General features: G+C 39.7%; 1 protein-coding gene across 2 annotated transcripts in view; it reads left to right on the top strand.

Moving 5' to 3' along the window:
• The window catches only part of PREX2 (phosphatidylinositol-3,4,5-trisphosphate dependent Rac exchange factor 2), a 302,207-nt gene that overhangs the window by 62,470 nt on the left and 217,372 nt on the right, over positions 1 to 22,365 (top strand). For both annotated transcript variants that reach the window (XM_086336651.1, XM_086336652.1), the window contains exons 2-5: positions 10,197 to 10,268; positions 13,453 to 13,575; positions 16,137 to 16,241; positions 21,432 to 21,533. In XM_086336651.1, the coding sequence (XP_086192777.1) occupies positions 10,197 to 10,268; positions 13,453 to 13,575; positions 16,137 to 16,241; positions 21,432 to 21,533 (402 nt within the window). The remainder of the gene's footprint in view (positions 1 to 10,196; positions 10,269 to 13,452; positions 13,576 to 16,136; positions 16,242 to 21,431; positions 21,534 to 22,365) is intronic.

Here is a 22,365-nt window from a genome sequence, read left to right as displayed (position 1 = left end):
TGCGAAGAATTGACTCATTGGAAAAGACTCTGATGCTGGGAGGGATTGCGGGCAGGAGGAGAAGGGGATGACAGAGGATGAGATGGCTGGATGGCATCACTGACTCAACGGACGTGAGTCTGAGTGAACTCCGGGAGTTGGTGATGGACAGGCAGGCCTGGCGTGCTGCGATTCATGGGGTCGCAAAGAGTTGGACATGACTGAGTGACTGAACTGAACTGAACTAAACTGATGCTGTACATTATGTCCCTGTGACTTATTTATTATTTAGTTCCTTTTAAGAGTCAGACACGACTGAAGCAACTTAGCATTAGCAATCCTCTTCACCTGTCTTGCCTCTTCCCCACTCCACTCCCCTCTGTATCTGTGAGTCCTTTTCTGTTTTATTTGCTTGCTTTTAGAGAAAGCTTCCAGAGAAGGCAATGGCACCCCACTCCAGTACTCTTGCCTGGAAAGTCCCATGGACAGAGGAGCCTGGTGGGCTGCAGTCCATGGGGTCGCTAAGAGTCAGACACGACTGAGTGACTTCCCTTTCACTTTTCACTTTCATGCATTGGAGAAGGAAATGGCAACCCACTCCAGTGTTCTTGCCTGGAGAATCCCAGGGATGGGGGAGCCTGCCATCTATGGGGTAGCACAGAGTTGGACACGACTGAAGCAACTTAGCAGCAGCAGCAGAGAAAGCTTCTAGTTTCTCACCATTATGTATAACACTGGCTCTAAGTTTTTAAATACAAACTGTGGAAAATAATTCAAGAGGTGGGAATACCAGACCACCTTACCTGCCTTCTGAGAAATCTGTATGCAGATCAGGAAGCAACAAGTTAGAACTGGACATGGAATAGCAGACTGGTTCCAAATAGGAAAAGAAGTATGTCAAGGCTGTATATTGTCACCCTGCTTATTTAACTTCTATGCAGAGTACATCATGCAAAATGCCAGACTGAATGAAGCACAAGCTGGAATCAAGATTGCCAGGAGAAATATCAATAACCTCAGATATGCAGATGACACCACCCTTATGGCAGAAAGCGAAGAATAACTAAAGAGCCTCTTGATGAAAGTGAAAGAGGAGAGTGAAAAAATTTGCTTAAAACTCAACATTCAGAAAACTAAGATCATGGCATCCAGTCCCATCAGTTCAGTTCAGTCACTCAGTCATGTCCGACTCTTTGCGACCCCATGAGCTTCAGCATGCCAGGCCTCTCTGTCCAACACCAACTCCCAGAGCCTACCCAAACTCATGTCCATTGAGTCGATGATGCCAACCAACCATCTCATCCTTTGTCGTCCCCTTCTCCTCCTGCCTTCAGTCTTTCCCAGCATCAGGGTCTTTTGAAATGAATCAGCTCTTCGCACCAGGTGGCCAAAGTCTTGGAGCTTCAGCTTCAACATCAGACCTTCCAATGAACACCCAGGACTGATCTCCTTTAGGATGGACTGGTTGGATATCCTTCCTGTCCAAGGGACTCTCAAGAGTCTTCTCCAACACCACAGTTCAAAAGCATCACTTCTTCTGCACTCAGCTTTCTTTATAGTCCAACTCTCATATCCATACATGGCAAATAGATGGGGAAACAGTGGAAACAGTGGCTGACTTAATTTTTTTGAGCTCCCAAATCACCGCAGATAGTGATTGCAGCCATGAAATTAAAGGACGCTTACTCCTTGGAACAAAAGCTATGACCAACCTAGACAGCATATTAAAAAGCAGAGACATTACTTTGCCAACAAAGATCCATCTAGTCAAAGCTATGGTTTTTCCAGTAGTCGTGTATGGATGTGAGAGTTGGACTATAAAGAAAACTGAGCACAGAAGTTTTGATGCTTTTGAACTGTGGTGTTGGAGAAGACTCTTGAGAGTCCCTTGGACTGCAAGGAGATCTAACCAGTCCATCCTAAAGGAAATCAGTCCTGAGTATTCATTGAAAGGACTGATTCTGAAGCTGAAACTCCAATACTTTGGCCACCTGATGCGAAGAACTGACTCATAGGAAAAGACCCTGGTGCTAGGAAGGATTGAAGGTGAGAGGAGAAGGGGACAACAGAGGATCAGATGGTTGGATGACATCATCAACTCGATGGACACAAGTTTGAGCAAGCTCTGGGAGTTGGTGATAGATGGGGAGGCCTGGCGTGCTGCAGTCCACGGGGTTGCAGAGAGTCAGACATAACTGATCGACTGAACTGAACTGAAGGTTTTAAAAGACTTTTTATAATGTTGAGGACATTCTCCTTTATTCTTAGTTTGCCAAGAGCAATTTTTGTGAATGGCTGTTAGATTTTGTCAGCCTCCTCTCATGCATCTGTTGATAGGATTATGTGATTTTTCTTCTTATACTATTGATGGCTTACATTAATTGATTTTCAATGTTGAACCAACTTTGCATACCTGGAATACTCCCATTTTTCCAATGGTTTATAGTTTTTTTTATACACTTTGGATTTTATTTGTTAAAATTTTGTTTAGGATTGTTGCATCTAGTTTATGAGTGATATTGGTGTCGTTTTCCTGTGAGATCTTTGTCTGATCTTGCTATTAGGAATGCTGACCTCACAGAACAAGTTAGGAGGTATTTCCTCTACTTCCGTCTTCTGGGAGAGACTCGGAAGAATTGATGTAATTCTTCCTTTAACTGTTTGATAGAATTCACCAGTGAACTTGTTCGGTCTGATGCTTTGTATTTTAGAAGGTTTATAAATATTGATTCAGTTCCTTTTATAGATAAAGTCCTACTCAAATTGTATTTCTTTTTGTGTGAATTTTGGCAGGTCATGTCTGTCAAGGTATTGATCCATTTCATTTAAGTTATCGTTTGCAGTCGTAACATTTTTCATAATATTCCTTTATTATCCTTTTAATGTCCATGCAGTCTCTGTTGATGTCCTGTTTTTCATTTGTTATTAGCTTTATTTATTTTTGCAAAGAACCAGCTTTTGGTTTTGTTGAGTTTTGGTGTTGATTTTATGTTTAAAATTTTTCTGATTTCTTCTCTAATTTTTATTATATTTTTTCCCCCTTTTGCTGACTGGATTGTTTGCTCTTCTTTCCTAAGTGAAAGCTTAGATTATTGATTTAAATATTTTGTAATGTATGCTTTCAATGCTATAAACTTACCTCTGAGTTCTTCTTTTGCTGCTTCTTAGAAATTTTGGTGAGTTGTATTTTCATTTTCTTCAAAATATTTTATATCTCCTGAAATTTCTTACTTGACCCATGTGTTATCTAGAAGTGTATTGTTTAATATCCATGCATTTTGGGGTTTTCTAACTATCTATTATTGATTTTTAGTTTAATTAATTCCATTGTGGTCAGATATTGTATGATATCTATGTTTTTAGATGTGTTACAATGTGTTTTATTGCCCAGAATATGGTCTCTTTTGGTGAGTTTTCCAGGTGAGCTTGAGAAGAATGTACTTTCTGCCGTTGTTCAGTTCAGTTCAGTTTCAGATCAGTTGCTCAGTCATGTCCGACTCTTTGCAACCCCATAGACTGCAGCATACCAGGCTTCCCTGTTCATCACCAACTCCCAGAGTTTGCTCAAACTCATGTCCATCGAATCGGTGATGCCATCCAGCTGTCTCCTCCTCTGTTGTCCCCTTCTCCTCCTGCCTTCAATCTTTCCCAGCATCAGGGTCTTTTCCAGTGGGTCAGCTCTTCGCATCAGATGGCCAAAGTATTGGAATTTCAGCTTCAGCATCAGTCCTTCCAATGAACATTCAGGACTGATTTCCTTTAGGATTGAATGGTTGGATCTTCTTGCAGTCCAAGGGACTCTCAAGAGTCTTCTCCAACACCATAGTTTGAAAGCATCAGTTTTTCGGCTCAGCCTTCTATAAAGAAGTTGGAGCGTAAGGTCCAACTCTCCCATCCATACATGACTACTGGAAAAAAACCACAGCTTTGACTATATGGACCTTTGTTGGCAAAGTAATGTCTCTGCTTTTTAATATGCTGTCTAGGTTGGTGATAGCTGTTGTTGGATATAGTTATTTTATATCCAGCCAAGTGATAATGTTGTTGAGTTCAGTTATATACTTACTGATTTTCTGCCTACTAGATATTTCCACTTCTGATTAAATGTTAAGTCTCCAACAATGACTGTGGACTCGTTTATTGTTCGTGGCAGTTCTATCATTTTTTGTCTCATGTATTTAGATGCTCTTGTTAGATACGTACAGGTTAAGCATTGTTATGTCTTCTTGGAGAATTGATTATCTTTGAGAACTCTTCTTGCTTTTGAGGTCTGCTCTGTCAGAAAATAATATGGCTTCTCCCACTTTATTTTGATTAATGTTAGCATGGTATATATTGCTCTCAGTCTATGTGTGTTTTTATATTTATCATGGGTTTCTTTTAGATAACATATAGTTGGATCTTGTTTTTTTGATCCACGCAATAAAATGTGTTAATTGGAAAATATACATAACTCTCGGTGAATTGCTATTAAAAAATCTACAACAGCAAGCATGGATAAAAGGCCCTTCATATTGCAGGATAGATCAATGGGTTTTAACAAAGCAGAGTACAAGAAGTTCACTGATATGATGTCATATTCCACATCATGACGACCTTCAAGAAACTATCACTTACTGTATTTTGATGTTGTTTTAAAGAAGAATATTCACAGTGCACTGAAAATGTTCTAGAAATGAACATATGTTTTCCTTTTCCAACTCTGATTGAAATGTTTCCAGGGATTCCCTGGTAAAGAATCCACCTACCAATGCAGGAGACACAGGTTCCATCCCTGATCTGGGAGGATCCCACATGTTGTGGAGCTGCTAAGCCTGTGTGCCACAACTACTGAGCCTGATTCCTAGAGCCTGGGATCTGAAACTTCTGAGCCCACATTATGCAACTGCTGAAGCCTGAGTTCCCTCGAGCCCATGTTGTGCAACGATAGAAGCCCATACACTGCAACTAGAGAGTAGCCCCCGCTCGTGGAAAGTAGAGAAAAACCTGCACAGCAACAAAGACTCAGCCCAGCCAAAAGTGAAGATAAATAAATACATTTAAAAAATAAAATGTTTCCAAACAACGTGTCACAACACATTGAAGCATATGAGAATCCAGATGTCTTCTATTAAGCCAGACATTAAAGAAATTTGCATTCCTATGAAACAGTACCATACTTCTCACTGAAATTTTTTAGGAAAAGATAACTGTTTTTCTTAAAAGTATGTTAGATATGTTAACATATAATTGGTTTATAATTGTTAATTTAAAATAAATTTATACATGATTTTCTGGATAAGAAATAATAAAATTTTTCTTAGTTTTAGTTTCTAACATATTAAATATTGATAGATATGTTACACAAATAAAAGCTCTTTGCAGTTCTCCATCATTTTTAAGAATGTATAGGAGTCCAGAGGCTCAACCATTTAAGAATCACTGCTGAAAACAATGCCTGGCATGCAAATTAAATACAATATTGTAGCATTTTGGCTAGTAGTTAATAGTTATAATACATGCATGATATGTATTTAAATTTACAGATATTAACACCACAATATGCATGCCTGTTACTTTTTTCCACGGTAAAGGAAGGAGTCCTACTTCAAAATTGGAATCAGTGGGTCTTCAGGCAAAAATGAGATCCAGTGGAGTGGAAAATTTATGAAGGGTTCACCAAAGTATATTAAGGGAACATAAAATGTAACTCGGATGAATTGAGCTGGTATTTTCTAGCTTAAAAAAACATATACGCTTCTTTGGTTCAAATCCACCTCCTTTTCTCAGCAAAACTTTAAATACCTTTAAACCTCTGGGGCTACCAACTCCATTTTCTTATTCTCCATTTATCCTGTACCCATTCCTTTGGTTGCGCCATGGTCAAGATCACCAGTGACCCACCTTGTGTTGTCAAGTCACATATCTGTTCGTACTTAGCAGAATTCTCTGCACTGTTAAAGCAATTGACCACTTCTTCTTTCCTGAAACTCTCTCTCTATTGGCTTTTGTGACACCACACTCTTCTGATTTTGCTCCTGCTTTCCTGGCTTCTTTGGTTTCTCTTCTTTTACTTGACTTGTAAATGTTAAAATGCTCTCAAGGTTCCGTTCTGGGGCCTTTTTCCTTCTCTGCCTACGTATTTTCTCCAATGAATAGGAGCCAGCTGTCTCTTCTCTCTTCCTTGAGTTATGAAGACTGTCCCTGAGTTACATCTTCCTGCCAGTAGCACTCAACCCTTTAACTTTAGCTTCAATCTCCCTTTAGAAAAAAGATCAGTACAGCTGACTCCCTACTTGAGACTTCTACATCGGTGTCCAGTAGGCATCTCAAACTCAACATGGCTAGAACAAACTCTGATTCTCCCACTCCAACAACTACTCCCCCTTCTGACTTCTCTGTTCCAATTAAATGGTGCCACGGTCAACCAGGAGTTCAAAGCAAACTCCACTGGCAAGCCTTTTTCTTTTCTTGAAAAAAAAAAATTACTTGGCTGTGTTGGATCTTAGTTGCAGCATGTAGAATCTAGTTTCCTGACCAGTGATCGAACCTGGGCCCCTGCATTGGGAGAGTGTGGAGTCTTAGTCACTGGACCACCAGGGAAGTCCCAAGCCCTTTTCATTTATTTAGAGTTTTGTCTTTCTCTCAGGAAGACAAAACAAAACACTATCTTCCAAAAACTTTTGATGTTGTAATCTTAAGTTAAAGAGGTAAAGGAAATACTTGGTCTTATTTTTTCCACCTATTTTCATTAAATGAAAATACGTTTTCCCTGCAGTGGCACAGCTGCTCTTTAAATTTTCCCTTTTCACCTTCATATGTAAAATTTATACATCTCTATTCATATTGAATAGCCACAATTCAAGGTGACAGGTTAATGCTAAGATCATTCTGAATGCAGAATATTTATAGGAGTAATAAGGTTTAATGCTTATATGATATGAAACTCAAATTGGCATCAGGTATCTGGAATTAAAAGTGTGAACTGTTAAAAATCTGTGTGACTTTGGAGGGTGGTTTGTGTGTGCGTTACTGATGAAAAGAGGGAGAAAGACAAAAAGAGAAAGATTATAATTTAGTACACTGAAATGATAAGATAAGCAAATGCATTCTGAGATAAAACTCATTATGGACTTTACTTTTGAGCTGGTAGTGGCCCAGATGGACAGACAGGGATGAAGCTGGCATCTCCCTATTATATCTGAATGAGTTTTCTTCCTTCTTTTGATGATGTGGTAGCAAATTTGTGACTTCTTTAGCTTTCTTTAACTGATGTATGGCATTTAATATATTTTACCAAACTTGTTGAGAGGAAAGCAATGTGAAGCAAATTGAAGAGAAGATGAGGCATTCTGAAACTCTTCAAGTCTTATACACATTGAAAAGTTTGAGGACCACTGGCATTAAAGCCATTTTCTGGTCCTTATTTTCCTTATATTTGTATCAGATTGAAGATGATCTAATTCCGATGAGATTCTGAATCGGTGAGAATGAATGAATAGAGAGATAAAACAACATACTAAATCTCATGTATTTTTGTGACTAGAATATTAATGCTGCCTTGATTGACAGGAGAATGATGAAATACCCCAATTACCAAAGTTTGAAAGGACTCTATAGATTCTGGTTATTAAAGTTTGATGCTGTAAACACATCATTTATCTTCAGAAAGGAAGACTGACACATTTTGTAGAAAATGTCAGTTTTCATGAATTTGCCCTCTCAAGCAAGCATCTAAATTCTGCCTTCACTGCTATATAAGATGAGGCTCTTGGGAAACATAAATGCTTGGTTAGAAATGCTAAGAAGTTCCAGGTTTTGTTTCACATGCAGTTAAACAAAAAGTTCCATATTGTCACGGAGGATAAGAAGATAAAATGTCAGATAAAGATAGAGTTTACTTTATTAGGTTGTATGTTTCCTTTTGCCTCATAGTTTGATTCATTGTCACTACTCCTTTCTTTAGTTTGCTGGTTTCAGAATGTGACTGAGTTTAGTTTATGATGATAAGATTTATAAATGTAGAGGTGAAGTTTAAGTTTTGCTTGCACGAGAGGTTCTGTTTCCTACGTGGCCAATATGAAATGTAAACTCGGCGGTCAGAGCATCATGCTGTTTCATGACTAAATGGGAAGAGCTAAGGAGCATTTTTGATAAAGATATTGTTGAAAAAAAACTAAAATTGAAAATTAGGTTAACACTAATTAAAATGGGTATTAAAGCCAGAAAATTTGAAAATCTCTATCCATTGCCAATTATACCTAACTTTAGATAATATTTCAAAAGATTGTATTACAGATTTCTAATAAGAAAGTTAAGGTGTCATCCAATACTTTCTTATTCATTTTATTTAATTCAGCTGAATTCTTACATTGAGATGAGGCTGTTAGTACTGATGTGGCTTTAAAGTTATGGAATCTGAAACGTGAACCCACTGAATCAGGAATCAAGATGGTGCTGAAGCTAAAGCTAGGAGTGAGATCCTGCAGTTCAGTTGTTTTGTTTCTTTTAGATGGTTTTGTTTTTCTCTTTACACAAGTTCTACAAAAGTTTAACATGCACACAGCCAGATATTCTGAAAATAAGAAAGTGTACAAAGGTCACTTTCCTACCACCTGGAAGTAATCACTGTTTGCATTTTAGTGTGTGCCACGTATTTTTCTTAGTATGAATGCACTCTGACATTATACATGTGTACACATATATGTGTGTATATATACACATATGCATATATATGTAAAAGTGTGTATGTATGTGTGCATCCAGTATGCTTAGTCGTATTTCCACCAAACAATAGTTTACAGACCTCTTTTTTAGACAGACATATGTATATATACTTTTCATCTCATTCCATTTCTGATTACACTTTTTCCCAGTATTCTGTAGTTTGCTTGTACCATAATATATTAAATGATCCCCTTAATGATGAGCTTTTAAGTTGTTTCCCCTGTTTTTGCTTCTATAATCAATACATTGAAACCCCTTGTCTGAAAATTTTCTTAGGATAAATTTCAAGAGATAGAATTGCTGGGTTAAAGGAAACGCCCACTTAGAAATCTGAGATTTATACTAAGTTGTCCTCAGAAGTGTTGTGTCATTTTGTATTGTTATTAGCAATGTCTTGAGGGTGATGATTTTGGAATATTATGAACAATCCTTTGTTTTGTTAATCTTTTAAATCTTGGTAAATATGGGATTCCCTGGTGGCTCAGACAGTAAAGAGTCTGAGAGAGAGAGAGTCTCTCTCTGCGGGAGACTTGGTTTTGATCCCTGGGTTGGAAAGATCCCCTGGAGAAGGGAATGGTAATCCACTCTGGTATTCTTGCCTGGAAAATTCCGTAGACAGAGGAGCCTTGCATGCTGCAGACATTCTTACAGTAATTTTCATTTGTTTGGTGGAGTATCTCCAGGTTCCTTCCAGCTTCTGTGTGCCCTGACTTAACAGGCAGTGGCTGGAGCTCTTAGGACAGATAAAGGAAGGAATGATCTCCCCTGGTCTTTAAGTAGTTAATGGACCTTGTTTTGAGGACCCAGACCAGATTTGCTGGATGGAAAATCATTTTTTTCCTTCTAAACTTTTGTAAGGCCCAGTATAAATAACTCTTTTTTTTTCTTTGTAAAAATAATAGCTTATTTCATCACGGGCTTAATGACCACCAGGAAGAGTCTAGATCTTTGAAATACTAATGAACTTATTTGCCTACCATAGGGCTTTAGAGAGCTCTGAACCTGATCCCAGAAATACAAAAACTCAAGGCAGGCAGGAGAGGATGGGGAATTCTTCCGTTCCTTCTTGAAAGTCTCTTTTTCTTTCTCCCTTCCTTCCTCACTCCCTCAATCTCTCTCACTTGTAAAGGGATCCCTTTAGAATTTCTGGCCCTTTTGTTGTTATTAGAAGTCCCCTTTTGGCTAAATTTTGGTCCTTTGTGCTTCACAAGACTTAGGTGTTTAGGCAACATTTGACTCTAAGTATCTTACTGCAGAACTTTGAGATCTTGGTAAATACATTTAATTCATATCCACATGATCACTTTTGGCCCTGTCCCAAACTGTAAAGGAAATATCCCCAGGTAGGAGAAACAAACAATGCACAAGGTTTCTGTCTTTTATTGATATAACAAAACTATTGCACTTGATAGTTACTGGATTCTTATAAAAAAATAATTGATTCGGATCAACACTCGGTTACTTGATTAACCCCATGTTGTCTTCATAATATCTTTTCCTGTTTCCTGCAGGCGTTCTTGCACCGGATGAACCAGTGCGCAGCATCGAAGCTTGACAAAAATGTAACAGAAGAAACCGTGAAGGTGAGGAGGTGCAGCTGGCCCTTGACCCCAGCACACGGTCCCCTCAGTTAAAATGTCACCTGTGGGGTATTACCTCAGGGCTTGTCCACTTCTCTCCAGTTCCAGTATAAGTTGTTTTTTTAAGTCTTTATTGAATTTGTTACAATATCGTTTCTGGTTTATGTTTTGTTTTTTTGGCCACTAAGCATGTGAGATCTTAGCTCCCTGACCAGGAATCGAACCCTCACCACCTGCATTGAAAGGCAAAGAGTTAACCACTGGAATACCAGGGAGTTCAGTTCAGTCACTCAGCCATGTCTGACTCTTTGCCACTCCATGGACTGCAGCACGCCAGGCTTCCCTGTCCATCACCAACTCCTGGAGCTTGCTCAAACTCATGTCCATCGAGTCGGTGAAGCCATCCAACCATCTCATCCTCTGTCTTCCCCTTCTCCTCCTGCCTTCAATCTTTTCCCGCATCAGGGTCTTTTCTAATGAGTCAGTTCTTTGCATCAGGTGGCCAAAGTATTGCAGTTTCAGTTTCAGCATCAGTCCTTCCAATGAATATTCAGGACTGATTTCTTTTAGGATGGACTGGTTGGATCTCCTTGCAGTCCAAGGGACTTTCAAGAGTCTTCTCCAACAACCACAGTTCAAAAGCATCAGTTCTTTGGTGCTCAACTTTCTTTATGGTCCAATTCTCACATCCATACATGACTACTGGAAAAACCATAGCTTTGACCAGATGGACCTTTGCTGGCAAAGTATTGTCTCAATGAAACTATGAGCCATGCTGTGTAGGGCCGTCCCACATGGACAGGTTATGGTGGAGAGTTCTGACAAAATGTGGTCCACTGAAGAAGGGAATGCAAACCACTTCAGTATTCTTGCCTTGAGAACCCCATGAACAGTATGAAAAGGCAAAAAGATAAGACACTGAAAGATGAACTCCCCAGGTTGTTAGGTGCCCAATATGCTACATATTGGGAACAGTGAAGAAATAACTCCAGAAAGAATGAAGAGATGGAGCCAAAGCAAAAACAACATTCAGTTGTATAAGTGACTGGTGATGGAAATAAAATACGATGCTGTAAAGAGCAGTATTGCTTAGGAACCTGGAACATTAGGTCCATGAAACAAGGTAAATTAGAAATGGTCAAACAGGAGATGGCAAGAGTGAACATCGATATTTTAGGAATCAGTGAACTAAAATGGACTGGAATGGGTGAATTTAACTCAAATGACCATTATATCTACTACCGTGGGCAAGAATCCCTTAGAAGAAATGGAGTAGCCCTCATAGTCAACAAAAGAGTCCAAAATGCAGTACTTGGATATAGTCTCAAAAATGACAGAATGGTCTCTGTTCATTTCCAAGGCAAACCATTCGGTATCACAGTAATCCAAGTCTATGCCTCGACTAGTAATGCTGAAGAAGCTGAAGTTGAACAGTTCTATGAAGACCTACAAGACCTTCTAGCACTAACACCCAGAAAAGATGTCTTCTTCATTATAGGGGACTGGAATACAAAAGTAGGAAGTCAAGATACCTAGAGTACAAGGCAAATTTGGCCTTGGAGTACAAAATAAAGCAGGGCAAAGGCTAATAGGGTTTTGCCAAGAGAACTTACTGTTCATAGCAAACACCTTCTTCCAACAACATAAGAGAAGACTCTACACATGGACATTACCAGATGGTCAACACTGAAATCAGATTATATTCTTTGCAGCCAAAGATTGAGAAGCTCTATACAATCAGCAAAAACAAGACTGGAAGTTGACTGTCGCTCAGATCATGAACACCTTATTGCCAAATTCAGACTTAAATTGAAGAAAATAGGGATAACCACTAGACCTTTCAGGTATGACCTAAATCAAATCCCTAACGATTATACAGTGGAAGTGACAAACAGATTCAAGGGATTAGATCTGAAGACAGACTGCCTGAAGAACTATGGACGGAGGTTCATGACAGTGTACAGGAGGCAGTGATCAAGGCCATCCCCAAGAAAAAGAAATGCAAAAAGGCAAAATGGTTGTCTGCAGAGGCCTTACAAATAGCTGAGGAAAGGAGAGAAGCTAAAGGCAAAGGAGAAAAGGAAAGATATATCCATTTGATTTCAGAGTTCCAAAGAATAGCAAGGAGAGGAATGCCAGGGAAGTATCAGTATAATGCCACAGAATAAGTTCTGTGCCAGGCACCTGTGTGGATGACAGCGAGAAAACAAGAAAATAGGATTTGGGAAAAGAAATGGAGGGTTATGAGGATGGTGTAGAAGATGGGACTTTTTTTTTTTTTGCCAAGACCTTGGAAGTGTTTGAAAGGAAGGAGAAAAATAGCCTCAAGTCCAAAACCTTTCCAGTCTCTGAGGGGGAGGGAGCTGACCCGTGTGTGAGAGGATTACTGGAGGGGCCTGGAAGGCAGGATGTGGGCCATTGTGACTTCCAGGCTCGGACTCCTGAGGAATAAATGATTTGGATGGTCCATTGGTGCAGAAAATGTCCGCACAATACCTTCAGCTCACAAATGTATGAGCATTTCCTTTTAAACCATAGGGAAGGAAAATTGTGAAGAGTTTTGGGGAAAAAGGCTGGGGGAAGATAGTAAATGAGAATCATGCTATAGTTGTTACTACTCATTTAAACTGTACATGTTTTCATTGATATTTATTTTGGATCCTAACTTGCCCTGTTATTTTACTGAAAGTAAAAAGTCCCCATGAATTTTATAGGCATTTCTATTTCCCATTGAATTGAGTAATCACTTTTCTGTTCTCCTTACCATGGAGTATTTTATTAATAGTTTGGGTGCTTTTGGTTGCAAGCAAAAGATTGCTGTTACTCACAGGAACATGACAATGCTTTGGCTCTCATAGCAGTAACTTGTGCGGGCAGAGAAGCCCTTCCTGTAAAGCCAGCAAGTCTGGTTTTCTACCTGCCGCCCACTGTCGTTTGTGGGATGGGACTGTCATGCTTGGATTCAGTCACTTGGGATTGTCCTGAGAACCTGGATCAGGTTTTCAGTGGTTCCCAGAATTGTGTGGGAGGGGAGCAGACGTCCAGACGGAATGGGTGCTCTGCCAGCCGGGTGGGTGGGAAAGGGCAGCTCTCCACCAGTGTTCTCAATGTGGAGAGAAAATACTATATTCCCATAGAATTTTTTTTCCAACTTGCCTCACTACTGTGTTTACACATTTATTTACAGATGCTGTTCTCAAACATTGAGGACATCCTCGCAGTACATAAAGAATTCTTAAAGGCCGTGGAAGACTGCTTACATCCAGAACCTAACGCTCAGCAAGAAGTGGGAACCTGCTTTCTTCAGTTTGTAGGATCAGTTTCTGTTTATTTTAAAAGCTTTTCCCCCTAGCATTTAAGGTTTCCCTTTTGGCAAAGTAGTATGTGGGAATTCAGCGTTAGAGGTAAAATCTGACACCAAAAAAAAAAGTTTGGGGTCTTTTAAGGCCAGGGAAATCTTCCACTTAGAGCCAGAAAAGGGGAGGGGGCCTCGCATCATCCATTTTATTCAGTGCAGAATAAACAGGCTTTTCTTTTTTCCCAACGAGTTAGTTTTTCGCATCCGCTGTAGCTTTGAATTCTAATGAATATTCAGGCTGTCCATAATGAATGGATTTTTATGTTACTCTCAAACATGGAGCATTTCTCTTTTGAGGCAGAAAATCCTCACTCTTATAATGGTGTGATGAGCCTTGTGTTAGTCAAAATGTTCTCTTGTTCATTGACTTCTGACAAACCTGGAGATGAACAGACCTGGTCCCTCAAGGTACACACACGCTTGCATCTGAATTTTTCTCAGAGGCTTGTACGGAGCAGTGCAGAAGAAGAACAAGCCAGTCAGGACTCAGTTGTTTCAAATTGTATGTCATGCTTGTATGATCGTTTCCACTTCTTTACACATGATAGCTGAAATTATTTATGCAGTCGATTTGCAAGGTAAGAAGCCACCTGTATAGTGAAAATTGTTTTCAGAACTAAAGGGCATTCATACTGACGAAAGAAAAGTAATGCTTCTATTTCTATCATTCTCCTGTTGCTAATTTTCAGAATACCCGTTGGAATCCATTTATTTATCAAAATGCTATACGATTAGTGTTCTGTTTAAAAATTTTGTCATTGAAATCCATTTTCATTTTTTTTTTATTTCTAGTTAGTCTTTTATAAAGTAATGATGGGTAGTTTCTAGATCTATATATGTAGTGAGCAGACTCTGTACATGTTATTTTAAGTATCAGAAAATATTCCGTAAAAATAATTCTATGGAAGAGAGAGACTCCTTGAGTATAGGGAGATGACACTTTCCTTGGGTACAACTCTAAGTCACGTGTGTTTGTGTCCACTTAATCCAGACTGTTCCCCTTCATGAAGGAATGCAGATCTCCTGCCAGCTGGAGTGGTTGCTGGGTTACTGAGTCCTGGGTTGCACATGGGAATCTTGCTCCCTGACATCCATTTCCTCAGTAACACACTATGAATCTGTCAGCCACGAATTTAGCCGAACTATTTCTGAAGTTTGTTTTCTTCTGGTTCATACCATCTCTTGAAATAAAGTCATTCAATCAATTTTCTGCTGGGCTGTATAAAATAGCACTCAGTGTTTCTAAATGCATGTCTTAGAAATTTCAGAGGACACACTTCTCTTCTACTCTTTGATCACTACCTTTTCTGTGTCTTCCTCTTTTATTTGGATCACTTTGATAGATATTAATCATTGTCACTTGTAGAAAGAGAGCTTAGAGATCAGGGTGGTGTGACATTTCTCCTTTTAGGAACGTATCCTTTCTGTAGCACCTGTGAAGATTGTTCATCTTGCTTTTACTTGATCACTTTTAGTGATAACTCTAATTGTTGGAAAAATCGTTATATTAATCCAAAATCTGCCTGTCACTGCCCATCATGGCCTTTGCAGTTTGCACCCAGTGGTCCTAGTTTTGTGTTTCGGAGCTACAAAGATTTATAAATCCTTTTTAATAAGTATGACAGCTATTTGAAAGTAGCTGCACTTCCTTACTGGAGAAGGCAGCGGCACCCCACTCCAGTACTCTTGCCTGGAAAATCCCATGGACGGAGGAGCCTGGTGGGCTGCAGTCCATGGGGTCGCTAAGAGTCGGACACGACTGAGCGACTTCACTTTTCACTTTCATGCATTGGAGAAGGCAATGGCAACCCACTCCAGTGTTCTTGCCTGGAGAATCCCAGGGACGGGGGAGCCTGGTGGGCTGCTGTCTATGGGGTCTCACAGAGTCGGACATGACTGAAGTGACTTAGCAGCAGCAGAAGCAGCAGCACTTCCTTACTTTTATATGCAAACAAGTATCTCTCTCTGAGATGACCTTTCAGATGTAACATCTTCAAGGTCTGTCATTATCTTAGTTGCTTGTTACTGAATATCATCTACTTTGTCAGTGCCCCTTTTAAACTGTCCAGATTGGTGCATGTGACCTGCAGGGCACTATGTCCTATTCCTCTATGATCTGACACATGCTTTTCCTTCCACCAAAATACATTCTTCCCTCGCCCTGCTGGGGAATTGTAGATTCATCTCCCTGCTCTTGCCTGGATATGATATCTTTACTAAAGCTGTAACTGAGCCCTCCCAGTAAAGCTAAATGCTCTCTTGTCTGTAATCTGCTAGCACTTGGTTCATTTACTTTTTTGTGTGTACATCATATTGGATTGTAATGAATATAAGTCTGTCCCCTTCCTAGATCCATCCCCTTCATGGACCAGAAAAAAATAAACATATTCCTATATACACACAGTATTGCTCTTGAAATGTAGTAAACACTTAATAAAGTTTGTTCATAAACATCACCCTTCATGTTTCAAAATGGCTAATAACATGACTCTAATGTATTCTTGAATTTACAGAAAGACAAGTTTCGCATCTATGATGAATATTGTAGTAATCATGAGAAGGCACAGAAATTGCTCTTTGAACTTAACAAAATAAGAACAATCCGGACATTTCTTTTGGTAAGTATATATTTATGTGTCACCATATGCTGTTATTTGTTGATAGGTCCACTGAGAGCCAAGGAATAGCATCAGGGTAGTATTAGAACTGCTTGTGTGACATCTGTTTTTAACATATCCCTGCTATGAAGCTAGAGAGTCCTTTGAGAAATGTAAGAAGTGAGACTGTAAATCAACTGTACTTCAGTAAATGCATATAGTAATAAATTGAGTTGGCTGAAAAGTTTATTAAGTGTTTTCTGTTATATGGAAAAACCTGAATGAACTTTTTCGCCAATCTGATATATACTCTTAAAATCACACACACACACACACACACACACACACACATGAAATGAATGAATGAAATGAAAAGAAGTGAGAGCTGGGAGAAGCTTGTTCATGGAGAAACACTGCCATACCCTCTCCTGGTTGACGAGTTACGAGACCACAGGTTCTTAGTGAGAGAAGACGTTTATGCCAGAGTTCACCATTGCTTTTATATCCCTCCAGTCTCTAGAGTTTCATTTACTGCTGCTTAGAGAGCTCTAAGTAGGGCAGTGACAGGAAGGAAACACTTCGTGGGGATGGTAGAAAAGAATTTTCAAGACCGACCTTTCTCCTACATATATTCTTTATTCATTGTTCATAAAAAGAGAAAAATCTGTGTTTAATTTCTTTAGGATAGTACAAATAAATACATATTTTGACAGTTACTTAAACATCATAATTGCCAGTGAAAACCTCACTGTAAATAGAATTCAGTGATATTTAGCAAGCTGTGGAGTGGAGAGGCCAATCTTCACCATCCGGTTTTAGAGCCTGGATCAGCTCATTTAAACTGAAAAATAAAATACCTGTTTACAACTCACTTCCACTCCCACTGTTAGTTCCAGGCGATCACTGATTTGCTCTCCATCCCTCTAGGTTTGCCTTTTCTGGAGATTTCATATAAATGGAGTATAATACAATACTATCTTTTAATGCCTGGCTTCTTTTGCTGACTAAAATGATTTTGAGGTTCATCCTTTTATAACATGTATCCATACTCCATTCATTGTTATTGCTGAATAATATTCCATTGTGTTTTGTTTATCCATTTGCCAGTTTATGAATAATGGGTCAAAAATTGACTGTGGTAATGGTGGGCCTTGAAGATCCTTGAAGTCATTTCGGAGAGAAAGATTTCTTAGTAAAGTCAGGATATGCCCAGTTTGGGCAGTTCTAAAGAATACTATTATGAATATTCATGTACAAGTCTGTGTGTGGATATACATTTTCATTTTCTTGGGTAAATACTTAGAGTAGAATTGCTGAAACAGTGTTTATGATCAGGTCTTTTCCTTTTTTAATAATTTCTCTAGGGAATACAGTATACATCTTAACTTAGGAAGTCCTATTTCCTGAGGCTGGTTATTATTTTTTTGTTTGTTGTGTTTTTAGTAACTTGACTGGATTGAATTTGAGAATCTGTACCTTTTGTATACGCAGCCGCTGCCCCCGTCTTTACTCAGTTTTTGTTTTATAACTTAGTTTTTCCTTTAGGCGTGACTCCTCTGACTTTTTAACTTAGTGGTCAGTTGGGAATTTGTCAGAGGTAAACTGAACCTCACGATGCATCTGATTTCTGGATCTGTGTGGGAGTGTGGGGGGACACATTCACAGAGCAGGCAGTTTCCAACTCAGACCTGGGTTTTTCTTCTTAAGGGGCCATCATCTCATTTCTTCTCTGCATGTACACAGTCTGACGTTTGCCCCAAGCAGGACCGAAGTCTCGGGCTAGCGTAATTGTGAGCGTGCCCGTTTTTCTTAGGCAGTGTGCTACATTGCCAACACTCCTGGGTGTGGGATTTTTGCCCTCTGCAGGCCCCTCTGATAGCTGGTTTGCAGGGCCAGTGCTACTGTGACCAGGCCACCATGCAGGATGAGCTGAGGATGACCCTGGTTGGTGGGGGGGAGAAGAAGGGGAAGAAAGGGAAGGGCCCAGGCAAGAATGCTACTAAGTCCTCTGTTCTTACCTGAAGTTCAGCAGTTTTTCGTGAATAAACACTTCTCAATTTGTTGACTTTAGTTGATTTCCAGAGTCCTGAAATTGTTGTCCCCCTTGCCCCCACAATTTAGTTTAGTATAACCGCTGTTTTGGGCTTCCCTGGTTGCTCAATGGTAAAAGAATCCTCCTGCAATGCAGGAGACACAGGAGATGGTTTGATCCCTGGGTCAGGAAGATCCTCTGGAGGAGGGCATGGCAACCCACTCCAGTATTCTTACCTGGAGAATCCCATGGACAGAGGGGCCTGGAGGGCTACAGTCCATAGGGTTACAAAGAGTTAGACATGGCTGAAGCGACTTAGCATGCACACACGCATCAGTTGTTTGGGGGAAGAGAATTTACTGATCTCTTCTCTCTGGCATGGCCAGAGGAAGTTCCTGCACCTTTGGACTAATGGAGCTCCCTGTGAAGTCTCAGAACTCTGCTGTACCCCTCAGGGCACTCTGTTCTCAGCAGAGCTGGGTCTCCGCTACATATCCCAAGTCCCAGATGCTGCTGGTAGGAAGATCCTGGCTTTGATAGTTCTTGCCTTGGCACTAAGTGGACACTAATTATCTGGATGACTTTAGGAAATTCATTACATCTCTGGTGTCCTTTTTCTTACTCATTAAATAGGGATAATAGCAATCACCGTTTGGAAAACATTAAGGGTTTACAGATATGGGATGATGATGTTATAATTTTGGGTACTTGCATATGCCATCACCTGAGTAAGTTTTTAGGATTGGTGGATTCTCTGGGAGCTTATTTAGGAAATATATTTTCTGTCTACATAAGTAGAGAGGTGACTCTCACAAGCCAGTCTAATAAGGACCTACTGTACAGCTCAGGTAACTCCACTCAGTTCTCTGTAATGACCTATATGGGAAAACAATCTGAAAAAGAGTGGATCTGTGTATATGTATGATGGATTCACTTTGCTGTGCAGCAGGAACTAACACAACATTGTAAATCAGCTATACTCCAATAAAAATTTTAAAAAGAAATAAAATGACAACCAACCTCAGCTGTTAAGAAGGGAGTTTGTAGTCTATGTAGGACTAATGGATAAGAAAATAAAAGCAGGTTGCTGCTACTTAATCACTCAGTTGTGTCTGACTCTCTGTGGCCCCATGGACTGTAGTCCACCAGGCTCCCCTGTCCATGGAATTCTCCAGAAAAGAATACTGGAGCAGGTTGCCATTTCCTACTCCAGGGTGTCTTCCTGACCCAGAGATCAAACACACGTCTCTTGTGTCTCCTTCATTGGCAAGTGAATTCTTTACCACTGAGCCATCTGGGAAGCCCCAGTAGCAAGTTAGACAGTCATGAGTTGCTTAGGGTGCTTTAGCCCAGGGCTAGGTACAGGGGGTGGCTGCATGTATAAGGAGTGTTCACTCTATGGGAACACCGAAACATCACTGGAAGTAGAATGGTATGTAGATATGTTATTAATACATAGGATTCCTCTGGGGATAGTACTATAACAGGTGGAAAGAGTTATTTTGATGACCTGATTGCAAGAGGGGTTGAAACCCCTTAGAACAGGTTTGAATGGGACACTTATTTGCTGCTCTGTCTGAGGTTGCTGGTGAAGTGAAAGTCACGGAGCTGGTTTTGCCCAGTTGGCTGCATGGATTGGAGCTGAACTCAGTTGCTCAAGGCAGTGGGGGCGGGGGGCATTGTTCTGCTTCCATCACTGTTCCTTTTATCTCCTCACTGTTCCTTTTATCTCCTTTCCTGCTCAGCACTCAGTCTCTCCTCTTGCTGAATGTAAGACTGTATTTTAAAAGATAGTGCTATACAGGTTATTAAGTTATCAGTATGATGATTGAGGAGCCCTTTTCTTCCTCTGTTGAATATTTATTATCTGCTTTGTCTGTGCCAGTCACCGTGATAGGTGCTGCAGAAACAGGTTTTGACGTCAGTTTCAAAACTATTTTTTAGGGAATGCCCTGGCAGTCCAGCGGTTAGGAATTGGCATTTTCACTGCCAGGGCCCAGGTTTAATCCCTGGTCAGGGAACTAAGATCTCATGAGTCTTGTGGCACAGCCAAAAAAAGTTTGTAAAAATTTTTTAAATTAAAACCATTGTTTTTTTTAATTTTTTTATATTGTCACTGCAGCTTAAACACAGAATAAAGATGAAGTGCTTAAGAGGATCAAGTCTTTATCAGCATTGATTCTCTTGACTGTCACTTTTAGTAAACGGAAGCTGCTCCCATTTCATTTCAGTGTGATTGTTGGCTTTGAGTTTTCTTCTTTCATCTTGCCTCTGTGGAGATCATATCTGACCTCCTTCTCTGAGACTGGCTGGCCAGTGTCATTGGTGAGGTATTACAGCTCAAAGTGGCTTAGAGATCACTGGATTAAAACTGGCCTGTTTAAAAGAGAGGAAAATTAAAACCTTGAAATTGGTCCAAGTTACACCACTTGCCAATGGCAGGGCATGGGGAGAACCCAGTCATCTTCAGGCCTGACCTTCTGCATCACTACACAACCTCTTCCTAAGCATGATGTGTATATGCACGTGTGCATATGTTTATTCGTCCGTCAGCACATCCATCCATCAGTACATCCATCCATCCATCCATCTACTCACCCATCTTTCCATTAATTCATCCCTCCATCTCTGTTTATTTCTTTTTCTCAGCACATCCGTCCATCCACTCAACATCTCTCCATTAATTCATTCCTCCATCTTTTACTTTCTGTCTTCTTCCTCAGACTTCATATTCAGTTGGATATATGTGAATTCATTTTCAAGATAAAGACTCAAAACACAGGTCTCTAAACTGAAATGCAAAATTATTTCCTTTCTCTCCTGTAAATTTTATTTGTAACTAAATGTGCTTTTCTCGGGCTTCCCCAGTGGCTCAGTGGTAAAGAATCTGACTGCAATGCAGGAGATGTGAGTTCAGTGCCTGGGTCAGGAAGATCCTCTGGAGGAGGGTATGACAACCCACTCCAGCATTCTTGCCTAGAGAATCCCACGGACAGAAGAGCCTGGTGTACTACAGTCCATGGGGTCACAAAGAGTCAGACATGACTGAGCATGTACACCACATGCATTTCTGAGAGACAGAAGTTATATAGAGACATGCTTTCACAGGTTTTCAACAGAAAAGTTTATGAGAGAATCAGGCTTAAAAATATAATTCGTTGTCTGTATTTCCACCCCAGAACTGCATGCTGCTCGGAGGACGGAAGAACACAGATGTCCCTCTGGAAGGATACTTGGTAACGCCAATACAAAGAATATGCAAATACCCTCTACTTTTGAAGGTACATTATGTGTTTTCTTCATTGTTGCATTTCTCTTGTACCTGTATATTTTTGCTGATGATCTTTTTAAAAATAAAAATTTTCTTTTAAATAGTCTGACATTCTAAAGAAAAAACAAATACAGTTATTGGGAAAAAATAGCTATTTTGTCACTAATTTATATAGAGAGTAGGGAACAAATGTCTGGGAATAGAGACTTTTTGTGCTCTTCATAAAAAAAAAAAAAACTTGTTTGAGTTACCTTTAGTGTAAACACATTAGTTCCAAGATAAATCCCATTAAGTACATTATGACCAGTTTATATAGCACTTTATTTTGTCTGCAGTAAACCTGCTGTTGGTGTATTTTTTTTCCTTTCCTCAACCATTGTTGACTTCTTGATGCTAATAAAGTTAAGGCTAAGTTACATAATTTCAGAGCCTGGTTTTTCGGTCATTATTACAGGTAATGGAGTGGGTCACATGGGATAATAAATGCTAGAACTTGGAAAGACAGTTATAAGAAAACTCTGCCTCTGGAAGACAGGAAATGCCTATGATCATAGATCCATGGCCTCATTACAAATGATCAAAAGTTTTATTATGGAAAACACATTGTAATGTACTAAATATTGTTCATAATATAAGGATATTGAATAGATTAGAATAGCAGTTCTGGAAAGGAATTTTTTTGGAAATGTGGCATCTGAATAGTCAGTTGGGGGTAGTGGTTGAACATCTGAGTTCTGAGTTCAAGTCCTATGCCTTCTGCTTACTAGCTGCATGAGTGAGATTGTAATCTAACCTTTTAAAGGCGTGGGTTTCATGTATGAAACAGAAATAATGATGATGAT

Source organism: Bos grunniens, chromosome 14 (genome assembly GCF_055505025.1).
Source record: "Bos grunniens cultivar Pamir isolate PY7600 chromosome 14, Bosgru_T2T1.0, whole genome shotgun sequence".
Taxonomy (NCBI): domain Eukaryota; kingdom Metazoa; phylum Chordata; class Mammalia; order Artiodactyla; family Bovidae; genus Bos; species Bos grunniens.
Note: the sequence above shows the minus strand (reverse complement) of the source record. Positions and strands in the feature narration are given on the sequence as shown.